At 36.9% G+C, this 13,097-nt stretch overlaps 1 protein-coding gene across 1 annotated transcript; it reads right to left on the reverse strand.

The window, feature by feature from the left end:
• Positions 1–3,720: 3,720 nt before the first annotated feature.
• On the reverse strand, positions 3,721–12,886 carry LOC147858729 (callose synthase 5-like). The gene is made up of 30 exons (XM_087325553.1): positions 12,749–12,886; positions 12,443–12,560; positions 12,030–12,364; positions 11,617–11,669; positions 11,477–11,537; positions 11,280–11,361; positions 11,129–11,178; positions 10,942–11,028; positions 10,689–10,766; positions 10,506–10,597; positions 10,327–10,423; positions 10,086–10,246; positions 9,814–9,937; positions 9,613–9,707; positions 9,400–9,520; positions 9,067–9,218; positions 8,774–8,883; positions 8,544–8,684; positions 8,392–8,460; positions 7,565–7,751; positions 7,379–7,490; positions 6,786–6,905; positions 6,593–6,708; positions 6,424–6,507; positions 6,230–6,342; positions 5,910–6,139; positions 4,845–5,642; positions 4,691–4,741; positions 4,404–4,589; positions 3,721–4,140 (listed from the first exon to the last, which is right to left on the reverse strand). The coding sequence occupies exons 1-30, from the start codon at positions 12,830–12,832 to the stop codon at positions 3,913–3,915; spliced, it is 4,335 nt and encodes a 1,444-aa protein (XP_087181679.1). The 5' UTR covers positions 12,833–12,886; the 3' UTR covers positions 3,721–3,912.
• Positions 12,887–13,097: the final 211 nt, after the last annotated feature.

Consider the following 13,097-nt stretch of genomic DNA (forward strand, 5'->3'; position numbering starts at 1 on the left):
ACCTGACGTCTTGGCCTACGGGAGCAATGAATGGCTATATGTCCTGGACCTCCGCAATATAAGCACAAACGGTTTGCTCGACGTCGTTGTTTCTCTTCATCCGACAACGGTCCTCGTCGTTGGGTCATATCAATCTCCATGGGTATAGGCCTATCCATTGGGGCTGGACTACGTGGTTGCCTTGGAGTTGGAGCAAGGCTATATGTTTGCCTTGGAGATGACCGTGTTGTTACTGATGCATAAGTTGGTGTGAATCTTGATCTTGTTATTTGTTGTTGTTCACATCGACGCTCAAAAAGACAATTATCGTACCATATTGCTCGACTAATAGCTTCTGTAAGAGTTTTTGAATCCTCGGGGAATGTAGGAAGTAAGTCTTTTACATCGCTATGAAGACTGTAACGAAACTGCTCCATTAGGGCTTGTTCGTGCCAAGGAATATCGCTTGCGATGAGACGAAAATTGGCGGCATATGTCGATGTTGGCTTATCACCTTTACGTAGTGTATGAATCTTGTTGATCATTGTTCTTGCCCCATATGTATCTCCAAAGCAAGCCTTAAATTCTTTGACAAATTCCTCTAAATTATGGAGTAGAGGAGAATTTGTCTCTAATAATGGAGCAAACCACAACAATGCTATGCCAATAAGGTGCTCACTAACTCGACTCGAGATGCATCACTCGAATAACGCGTGGGATGCATTTGAATTACCAACTGCACTTGATTCAAGAAACCTCGAAAATGTGCCCTTGAACCATCAAATTTAGCGGGGAGGCTGATTTTGCTCTCCTTGATAATTCCTTGACCTTCGCCCCTTTGTTGTTGTAAAATTACAATTGTTGACTCTAGTTGTTGCACCCATTGTGTAAACTCCTCTTGTTGTTGTTGCTTCTCCATAGTAACATTTTCCAAGAAGTCGTTGATTCTCTAATTCAAGAGATGTGAACTAGGATTTAAGATTCTCCATTTCAGCAACAAGGCTGAGATATTCTTCTGAGTTGATGGCAACCATGGTTTCGTGATGTTTATAGAGGAGGATAAAGGAGAGAGAGAAATTCGAATCAAACTGCCAGAACCAAGCCAGAAGATAGAGTGACAAAAGAAAGATATAAAGAGATCACAAGAAGAGAGGAATGAAATGATAAGGGAAGAATGAATGTATTAAAGTAGAATGAGAATGGATACAAGATAAGCGATGAGAGCTTAAGACTGATGTTGATTCGAATTGATTTGAGAATACATGTATGCCCCTATTTATAGGTTCCTATTTCTATAGCCTAGAGTTTTCTATAATGTTGTAAAATGTTCTAGACCTAGAATATTCTAAGATGTTCGAGGATATTCTAGAATGTTCTAGAATGTTCCAGAGTATTTATAATAATCAGTGTATTACAAGAAGTAGCTTTTATCATCTGGTATAATTATAGGCTATCTTAATGGTTGGGTTCTTGATTATGTATTACAAGGTCTTGGGTTCAAGCCTAGGTGAAGCCATGATGTTTATGTATTCATGACAATAAGCTATTGGGATGAGTATACAAGTTGATGAGAGAGAGAGATTTTATTATTATCCTTGGATATATCCACAGACCAAAAGTGCAAGCTTTTTATGTACAATGTGTGGATTTGAGTAGGGACTCTTTTGGTGTTGAGGATTTTTTTTAAAGATTCACCTTGGTATTAATGGTGATGTTGAGGAATTTTAATCATGAGAATTGAAATGCAAATCGATTATGAGAGAAATATGACTAAGGATTGGACTGGATTGGCAAACTATGCTCAAAGAATTTATGTACATGCATATAAATGACATCTCCCATCGAACGATATGAACATGTGATTACATTGATATCATTGCTCCAATGCAATTAATTTATGGTTATTCTCACATTAGATTGGTGCACAAGATCAAATGGATATGCACCTTGTATGCAAAAAGGAATCTTGGACTATTTTAATGAATCTCTAATCATGTTCTTCTATTTTAAGCCGATCGAATATGAGGAATGACACTAGCTTAAAGAATGACTTAAGTCACGGTTAAAATGAGAAATCATTCATTACCTAGGTCCTATATCCGTATTAACCACACTTATATAAGGGAAGAGTTTGAGCACCTTTAATCAACTATTGGGTTCAACCTTCTTCACCAATCGATTGAAGCCAATGTGGAGCAATTTGTGGATTTCCTCCTCCACCAAGACTACATAGTAATTGGTGTTCATTCATAAAGTAATAACTAAAATATAATTGATATGATAGTGATAAACTAGGGGATCCGAACTACCCACATATTTTGTAGGACCAACCAAAGACATCCTTGTAATCGTTGATCAACTCCAAAACCTAATGTTGAAACAATGAAATGGCAAGGTTTTGGGCAATTTGCAATAGGTGTGGCCCGTGGGTATGCATTTGTCACAAGGTTGACCTTATCCAACATTGTTACCCTAACGTCTAAAACCCTAAACCCTAAACTCTCAATCCAATGTATCTCAAGATGCTTCATACTAACGATCAATTCAGCCAAGGGCCTTGATAAGGCAATTGGAATTTGGGACCATGTTTGGTTCATCTAGTGGAAACGTGGTTGTGAGTTTTAGGTGTTGCATGGTTACCATCCCTTCTAGCATATTGCTTCTTTTAGCCTTTGTGTTTTTGTTGAACCTTTGTCTTTCACCATCAAAAACTACATTCTCACCAACAATGTCATAAAGCTTAAACACAAATATGTTGGTTGTGTATGATCAACCCTTCCTCCACTATTATTGTTCAAGAATTTACGTAATTTTGCTATAAAGATTTATTATACAACATTATCTTTCTCAATATGTTAAATTTGTTCTAATGTAGTTCAATTAACTAATTCAACATCAATAGATTTGGTGATGAATCATTGTATGTTAATACATTGTATGATAGGAAATATGCTTATATAGCTTGCTTCTCCCATGCATGTGAATTCGTGTTAATAAAATTACTTCTATTTTTTAATAATTTATTATAATATAATTCGACATGAATTATTATATTAATATTTCACACTTGCAATAACATGATCTTGTATGTCTCTTTGATGCACACAAGATAGGATGCTCTTTCAAGCCTATACGAACTTTAATACATACTTAGTTAATATTGGTCACAATTCAAAAAGGTTAACAAGTAATCTAAATTTATTTTGTGCTATATATTTCCCTTGTTTTTCTGGATATTTCAACGTCCATGATTGCAATGTTGAAATGCAATTTAGCAATTACACAACAATGATTGCATTGTTGAAATGTGGTGAGACATTGAATCTTTAGACTAATATTATATGCATCACATGTTAGAAGCGTGATTTGATGTGACCTATGTCTCCTCAAGGTGCACACCACATAGAGCACGTCTATTGACCAACAAAGTTCTACCTTCACATCAATGTCGTGAGCCAAATGATCCAAGCCATCGTACAACCTATTGATATCACTCTTGAATCGCTATTTCCACAACCATAACCTATTCACGTTTACTTCCTCATGATTACCCTTGATTAAGAGACTAATTAGGCTTTAAAATGATTTGAGAAGCATTAATACATGCATAAGAACAAAAGATTACAACACACATTCTATATAGCTAATTAGAGCTTAACCTTAATCACTCTACGTTGTCTTGATTACAAAAGTAGGAAGTATAGTACAAAAGCATTTGCTTCGTGTGGGCTAGACAATAAGAATAGTTTTTCTTTCTTTCTTAGAGTTGGTAAGTCCATCTAGAAATGGGTTTAGAGTTAGGTTTAGGGTTGTGAATTGATTGGTTTTGATGAGGTTCTTATTGGTAAGGTTTGGGCTTTATGTAAAGACAACATTATGTATTTACATACATGTCTTCCCTTCTTATGCAGAAGAACCAAAGAACATCATAAATCAACCTTTCTTCCCACCTGCCAAGATACGTGAGATTTGAAGACCCCTACTGAAGGCTTGGTTGAATAAGAGTCGCGATTGGAACTCGGACACGAAAGGGAACCATGCCAACACTGCGACAGGAGTAAATAACACAAGCCCCATCATGTATTCATATCCACGTGCAAGAGCCTTCACAGATTCCCAAAGCCCAATAGCCACCACAATGGGTTTGCATGCTTGAGAAATCTGCAACAGGTAAAGAATGAATGATATAATGAGGAACAGAAAGCATACCCTTCACTGATTTCCAGCTTTGGGAATGAAAATACTGCTATGTTCTGCCTGAAAATATCTACCACAATACTCCTGTGCTTTCAAACTTAACTTAACGAGAATTAACCTCTATGCAGTAGTGTAAGTTTTGAAAACCGAGGAATATTCTGGGGATTCTCGAAAACGGGGGAATTATCATTCTGATTTTCCATTAGATGTTTATCACAATTAGTTACCAGTAAAATTCCCCAGCCGGTTGGCAAAAATGCAAGCAGGCAGGTATAGAGATCCGAAGAGGTAAATTCAAAAACAAGGAAGAGTCCTGAAAGTACGGAAACAGCTACAATGAAGAGCCCGGCCTTCAGCAGTCTAAAAAGTAGCTGGAAATCTCCACCGAACCGCTTCCTCCCCATCGAAACGATCTACGTTGAAACATAATTCAAATTTTGTATCGATTTGATTATGTCGGGTAGATCCAACTATACTTAAATGACAAATAGGGAAACACATAATAGTAACAGACCTTCAATAAAGTTAGCATTGCAACCACAACCAGCCATGACAGTCCATACACCTGAATAACATATAGGGAAAGAAGAAAATGAGAAACAAGAAAATGAGAAACAAGAAAGAGATTCTCCAAAACAATGTGCATTATAACATCTCTATCGCCTTGCCTCTATCCTTGTGCTTCCATTCACAATGTGAAGATGGTAAATAAGCCCATATTGATAAATGAAGAATCTCAATGAAAGAAGAACTTCCAAGAGCCGCCCTAGAATGCCTGTATACTTGAGATGCTCTTGTTCTTCATTCCACCATGATTCCCAACTCTTAGTTGAGTGCACGCCAATACCCCCTCGACATTTGATCCATTGGTTCCAGTCATCCCAATCCTCCACAATCTTCTGCCAATCAAATCCGGATGGATTGAACAAAAATGGGCCAAACAGCCAGGATGCCACTAGAAACCACATTGAAAACGTGACCAGAATATATGAAACTAAGCCCTTCCTTGACTCTCCATATATGCTGTAAATTAGAAGCAGGACAGTAAGTTCCATCCCTTTGGTGAAGTGGCTCCGAGAGTATAAACGGTAATTCTCAGCAAATCGTTCATGCCTCACTACAAATCCACGTCCTGTGGCTCGGTATTTTGCACCTCCATGCAAAATAGTTCTCCCGAAATAGTGAGTCTTTGTCCCTAAAGAGAATGTAAAAAATACAGATGCAAGCTGCAATTGCATCACTATAAAATCACTGACAGCCTTCCAGAACCCTCTCTCTAGGCCTATTTCCATCACCATTGGTAGTGCCATTAGTACACCAAGCTGCACAAGAGACTGGGAAGCCAATGCCGCTTCCAGAGGAACATTCTTCTTTAACTCAGCTTCAGCCAAAAGAGAAGTTTCTAACCCACTTAAAGTGAGATAAAGACGACCATATAAGAATGCATAGACAGTGAGTACAACCATCTGCAAAGCCATAAGTAGTCAATGTTTGCAACTCTACAGAACATAAATTCAGAAAAATAAGAAATGATGAACTCAACTAGCTATTATAAGGTGAAAATGAAGAATTCCTGCTAGGAGCTTTATGTAATGCTCATTGTATATCTAGGACATTCTACCTAGTAGCCATTTTCTATTACACTGGATAATAATTTCTCCCGCATACTAACATGTCCATATTGACTGTAAAAAACTTAATCATAGAATAAAAAATGAATTTTTGTGGCGTACCATCGAGCTGAAATAAAACCCCACTGTTGTGAAGTAGCAGGAAAGCATCCGGAAAAAGTCAAATCGGTGTCCCAGACGGTATATATCCCTACTTAACGACTGTTCACCATTACCATTGGCAACCTTGGCTTCGAACATTGAAATCTGGTTCAATCCAACATCTCGTCCCTTTCCAACTTGAATATATTCATGATGTGTGATGTTGCCTTGTCGCAGAGTAGAATTGAAACCTAGAGGACAAATACAAATCAACACATTATTAGGAATGCAATACGTTTATAGACTACAATTATGAAGAGCATAAATCTCAGAATACAAACCTGCAAATATATCTTCACTCAGGTTAATGACCCGTGAAGCCTTGCTTATACCTCCTCTAGTTAAATGGAACAGTCTGTCAAAGACATCTGGATGTCCATAGTGGAAACGAGTTCTGCATTTGCCAGGCCAACAACTTAATAAAGTGGAGCATTTGAATATGATAATATCCATTAAAACATACATTTATTCTTACTTCAATGGCTCTGCTAGCACACGTTGTCCAATGGTGACAAAACTAGTCTCTTGCATCGACATAAACCAAGCTAAGGATGAAACACTACCAAGAAACGGAATGGTTACACAAATTTACAAGCTGTTGGTAAACCATGCATATTTCAATATTTCTAATGTTAAAGATATACCTTCCAGTAAACACATGCTCTCGCACACCAAGGATGGTTGGATCCCGAACACCATGGTTCTCTTTGAATTCCTCTAAAAGATTTCGCATCTTGAAGGTTTCCTCTAGATAATTATCCTGAAAAGTTAAATATAGGTCAGGATGACAAATTCATAGCGATAGCCTACTTAGGAATAAAGGCTTGTAAATTTTACCTGATTCATGTCAATAGCCTGCAATGCCTCCCCTCGTGTAAATATAATAGCATGATTCTGGTTCTCTGGCTTTCCCTCACCCAGTTGCACCACCCCAGGCAACTTGATACGGTATATTTCCTGACATGTCATTGAAACTTAATATTTTGCAGAGAGGGTGACTGCTGGGAAAATGCCATTTGTGTATGCGCGAGATTGTGCACGTGTGTATTTGGGCTTGTAATGAAAGAAAAAGAGATAGAATTTGTGATACAATCGATATGACTTAGTGTAGTGCAATACAGAACAGATTTATGAGAAGAAAAAGCAATATTTGCAGACCCTGGCTAATTGCATTACAATACAAAGTGTTCTTTTATCTACCCTGCTTCTTAAGATGATTCATTAAATTAATTCAATAATTCACATTCACAATGAGGCCATTAGACAGAAATGAGATAGCTGGTAACCATAGGCAGGAATAGAAAATGCTGTTTGGCCTTTCATATTGATCTAATAAGATGTCACACTATTTGAAACCCTCACAAAAGCAATCGTGATACATTGCATGCATTGATCATTTAATATAGTCAGATGAAAAGGAAAAGAACTACCTCATCCAACCCATTTACTGCTTTAACCAAAACAGAGTAATATTCTTTATGTATCTTGTCCTTCTCCCTCACCTCCTTTTCATCTATGTAAGCGACTCTCAGAGATGGGTACCTATACACATAAAAGTATATAAACCATCTAGGTGTATAAACCGTATAAGGTTATTTAAATAGATGGATACCCACTTCATCATTAAGCTCAAAACATCTGCAGCGTGTTGATCTCCACACCGCTTTTGTGCACCATAGTTTTGGCAAGAGACCACATATGTAAACTTCATTTCTACCACTGCTTCAAGGGTTGCTTCAAGAGACCTCTGGCTCATTTCTTTGGCTGAGGTTGCAATGTGTGCTTGGTAGCCTTCAGCTATTTCTGCAAAGCATCATGTCAGATTTAAAACCCAGCGTTGGGAAATTTCATGGAAATGTAGTTTCAAGGGAAACTAATTCATAAGAATGACCATAATAAGGTTTCCTGGACAAAACGGAATAATCAATCAACAGAACCAGTAAAATCATATAGTAGGCAGCCAATCTTAATATAAACCAATGATAGAAAACACGGCAGGAAACAATGATCGACAGATCAGGTGTTTGATTACTTCTCCAGAGGTGATGTGGTAAAACCTGACCATGATGAAATAGAAATAGAAACTGAAAGAGAAAAGACTAATAATATAACAAACCAAGAAAATATAACATGTCTACAATATAGTTTTTGAATATTGTACAAATTTCATACACTAGAAACACAAACGCGGCCTCTAATACCGAGGTATATAGCTGTTATTACATGTTTTAGTGATTTTAGAAGAGTTCAATTGCTGATGTAATCTCTAAATTGTTGATCTATACAAAATAGAGGTATGGCAACTCTACACGAATCCATAATGATCACATTGCCCATGGGTTTTGTGTTATGCACACTCAGCTATGCATTAAAATCTAACAACCTTTTATGTTACTCAAAGGAAACAAATAGCTTGAGCTCAAAAGAAGCCCAGGAATATAACCTTGATCTGACGCGATATCAAGGAACGCTTGAAGTTTTAAAGCTCGTGAATAATACATCATTCCTTTCACTACAAAAAACAGCATATAAGACTTATGTCAAATGGGTTTTTGTTATATAAAAACGAAAATTTCAATTCTAGCGCAATGGGACCTGTTCGTAATAGTGTTTGTCCACGTGTGGATGCCCAATGACGTAATTCGAGCTCCTTTTCACCAGACCAAAGGTCGTTATCTTTCCTAATATCGCCGTCTTTTTGGAATCCCAAACGCTCCAGAAAATTCTCCCATTCATCTTGCTTACAGTAAGAATTCATAATAAGAAGAGAAAATGGATAACTTCTAGATGTAAGTAGTCAGAACACCTGAAGTGTATGAACTTACCTGGATAGATTTTCTGCAGATAAAACAAGATGGATACACCATCCTCATTATCCTGATTAATCTGATCAATAGTATAAACAGTATCCTCACTGTAATACGGAGTCAGGACACTATGTCACAGTACAAAATAATGAATCAGTGGAGCATCACATATCCGGATCGTGCATTTATACAACGAAGTTCAATAATCTTGATACTTACCCAAGACAACTGAAACAATGCAATTTAATGAAAGAAATATCTTGCTATTCCAGAGATGCCATACATCATAATAGATTTTTAGCCCATCATACCTAAACGATAGCATGTCACACACTGGTGGAGCTCTTGGCATGCTCATGAATAAAGAGTTTGTAAAGAAGGCAATGCGTCGGCGAGCCTCAAGGTTCAATGGTATATCCATAGCAGATTCCTTCACGGTGAGCAACAAATACAACCTCTTAATCTGCACAACCAAGAGTTTGTTCAGGCATTTGCATTCAACCATAAATGCATTCCCTATTTCTCAATTACATGTACTATTTGAGCAATTCATCCCCTTTCAATCTTGACTAAGAGCATTTGGCGAAATAACAAAGACTTAGGGTTTTTTCAAAGTTATCCTCTAATAAAGAAAAAACACTTACTTGCTCTTTCCAGGCAAGAGAATCAGGTAACGAATAATTTATTGCTGGTGGATCAGTGCTTGCAAATAGCTGTTTTTCCTCAGATCGAGATTTCCCATGGCTATTATACTCGAGCTCAAAACTGATTGATTCCACTTAACAAATTAGACACGGTGTATTTTGAGCAACTGAACATGAATTGCACAAGAATCTCATTGTGAAGTTGAAAGTTACCTTCCCTCCATGATATCTTGTGTAGTCACTTCAAGCATATCCTGCAGTAAAAGAACTACAGCACTATGTTTTGAATCATTGGAGGTTTCTAGCTGCTGCAAACCAAAACATAGAAAAATCACATTCAGCAGCAAAAATGGTGTTACAAGTAAATTTATCAACTTTCATAGAAATGCCTGAGGAAAATGTTACCTAACTTACCAAAGTTAAGATGAGATCCACAAACTTCTGGTAAAGAAGTGGAAGCTTTTTTATCTTGAAACGTTCAAGGAATTTTCTATTATGAATAGAAGAGTCCACTTCACCTAATAGTTTCTTCAATATTCTAAGCAATTAGTAAACATAGGAGATGTGTCAAAAGGCAGTACCTTTGTAAAAATGAATGATACAATTTTGAAAAACTACAAATCAAAGAACACCAAAGATACATCAAGGAGACTATAATTATCAAAAGGGTGCTGTTTAATCCTTACCGCTTCTCCCTCTTTCCAATAACCAAGTAATTTAGGACGAGCTTAAAGAGCTCATAACACTCCTCGACCGCAACTTTTCTATACAAATCAGCTGAAATGCGCTTCCAAAGATCATGGTCTTTTCCTTCAAAATCGGCTGCCATGTTCAATGCTATTGGCAACTGGACGTTGATGACAATTTGCATCAATTCTTGGAGAAAATGTCACAACCGCTTTCATCAACTGGGCAACAAAAAGTTACCTTGCTTGCAAGGAGAAACGGTGGCCACTGCTCAGACATTATTTTCAAGTTGGGGTCTGAGGAATAAGATGATGGGACAAGCAAGAGATCCAAATCCCTGCATGTATATTGCACATGCACAGTTGGATTGAGATAACTCACATCTGAAATTATTAAGCTTCGTTTGACTAAAAACTTACTTATTGCTAATGATGTCTTCCTCTCTAAAACTAAGGATAACCTCATTCCAAAGTTGTGCAAACTTTGCATGCTGAGTCTTTCTATCACAAACCTGTATAAGAATAATTGTGAGATGTTTAAACAAGGTAGCCAAATAATTTTCATACTTCTCTAAATGTAAATTGATAAGGCTGAATAGTTACTTTAAGTGACACCAAACGATTATTGAAGGCCTGTGGTAGTGAAGAGAACCTCGAACGTAGCATACCTAGTGTACGAATCTGCATTTTATATGAGCACTTAACATATTATTTTCATTATGTACAACCAGAGAAAATGTACATAAATTATCATGTAGATGATAATGAAAATGGTTCCTTAACGGTTAATGGTGCAGACAGGATAATGATGACTAAAAATAACAATGCTATCTCCTAATGCATAACATTGTTTTACCTCCCCAAGACGGCGAAATGCACCAATTACTCCTCCCACAAGTGTAGAAAATACAGCATACCATATTTGAGTATCCATAAAATAAACCTGCCAAATAGAGACATTGATGATTTTTTTAGATATGTCAGCATTCGGTATCTCAGTACTACAAGCTACCAAACCAATATAGATGTTTACATGAACATACCAAAATCACAGGAACCCATATAGAGATCAAAGCTTCAATGTTATGTTTTGCTGTTATCACAATAGTTACGAAATCCTTAGGCATACTGGGACTTGATTGCCAGAAATAAAATACAAATTATAGTAACTCAATGCTTGTGAGGATAACCTACCGTGGGGGAAAAGTTCATGCCACTCATAATGAATGGATTTCACACGCATAATATCACGGGTCACCTTCATTAACGGTTTAATCTGCCACAGCAGTTTTGTTTAGCTCATTTGAATGATAACACTTGCACTTCTAGTGAAATATCCAGATCATAAACACAATACAAATGAGTACTACAGAAGAAAGAAACTTAAATACCTGTATATAATAGCTAAAACAAAATTTGCAGATGAGAAGAAGAATCCAGAACATTGTGTATCTGTGGTTGAAAAAAGAAATATAAGAGACTGGCAATTTCTGTAAGCAGCAAAAATTATCTAGTTGATTATATGAAATACTTGAACAGAGCGACTGCACCCTCCTGCATTCCTCGTCCAACATATAACCGAGGCTGCATTCATAAGATGTATTCCGTTATATATGTTTTTTACTTGTATCTCCCAACTCTGGTATTTCAATAGAGCATTTTCTGCTTAATGAATCAGCTCTATTCTTTTCTTTTGCAAATCTCTTTTAAATTAAACTAATCCTTAGGTCACTTCTAGGATGATGAGTGCAGCCAGAATCCAAGTCATCAGATGAGCAATTCTCACTCATCAAAAGGTTTTGCTGCATGGCTAGGCCAAACACCCTAACAACTACCTGCATACAAATGAACCCTCCCTCTGCAGAATTTCCCATTAACTGACAAATTACAATTAATAGGAAATAAAAATGTTATGAAATATAATATAAGGATTAAAACACTTACTTGTGACCACCAAAGCAAAAACTGAAATATCTTCCAATTGGACTTCTCTACTACTGTCCTCAGAGAAGGCAACAAAAATAGAACAGCACCTAGGACATTTGGAAGCAGATAGATTATAACTGCAGAGATGTATAGGGAGGGGATTTTGTCTGTTTGTCGAAGCCAATCTTTGATCATTTTTAGAATGCCACTTGGATTTTCCCATGAATGCAGATAGCAGACTGGCAGTATAACAACCCAAGCTATAGCCACAACTAGCTTCAGTAGCAGTCTAGCCATATTACTGAGCTTGCTGCTGTGATAAGCTTTGATATTTAAGGCAATATCTAGGATCACTGCAAAGTACATGAACAAACCATTATGTCTATGTCGAAGTAATAAAGTAGGTTGAAAATCTGAAAACTAGGTTAGACCTTGTAGCAAACGAAGTATTGCTGCTGTTATGAAAATGCTTAACACATTTTCAAATACAGGAAGCTGGAAAACTTCAAGAGGAGATCCTGTTTCGGTCTGGGTTAAGATAACCATTGCCTACAAAAATAAATCATTATGTTATGTATATAATTGCCTCATGCATTTTCCTTCACATCTTCAATCATATTTCAAACCTCCACCCTCACAATAAGAAACAAATAAAAACCACATACCAGAAAATCAAAACAAAAACGCCACTTAGATTATACATTCACTCATACGACATGATGTTTAATGTAGAATACCTGCAAAGCTAAAATATAAAAAGTCCACATTCGGTCAAAGCTTCTGAAAAGATGCCAAAAGCTTCTAACTTCTACAAAATTCATCTTTTTGACTCCTTGAGAAGAAATCTTGCGAGGATCCTGCAATTCACATAGAGTATCTAGAACGCCAAACCTTTTCTAGAATAGAGCATCTTATTAACATAGAAAAAGCAACAAGAATTCTCCAACATCACGCACCTTAGTAGTTGATGAAGGCCCAACTTGACAGTGAGTTCGAAAGAAGTCTAATTCACATTTCATCGGCCAATCCAGCTGAAAACAGTCATTTGACCTGTAACGGAAAATTATTAAGGTCTAATTAGTAGAT

The sequence above is a fragment of the Azolla caroliniana genome, unplaced genomic scaffold (assembly GCF_043228905.1).
Source record: "Azolla caroliniana isolate FFs.n. ecotype wild unplaced genomic scaffold, voAzoCaro1.0.p SCAF_10, whole genome shotgun sequence".
NCBI lineage: Eukaryota > Viridiplantae > Streptophyta > Polypodiopsida > Salviniales > Salviniaceae > Azolla > Azolla caroliniana.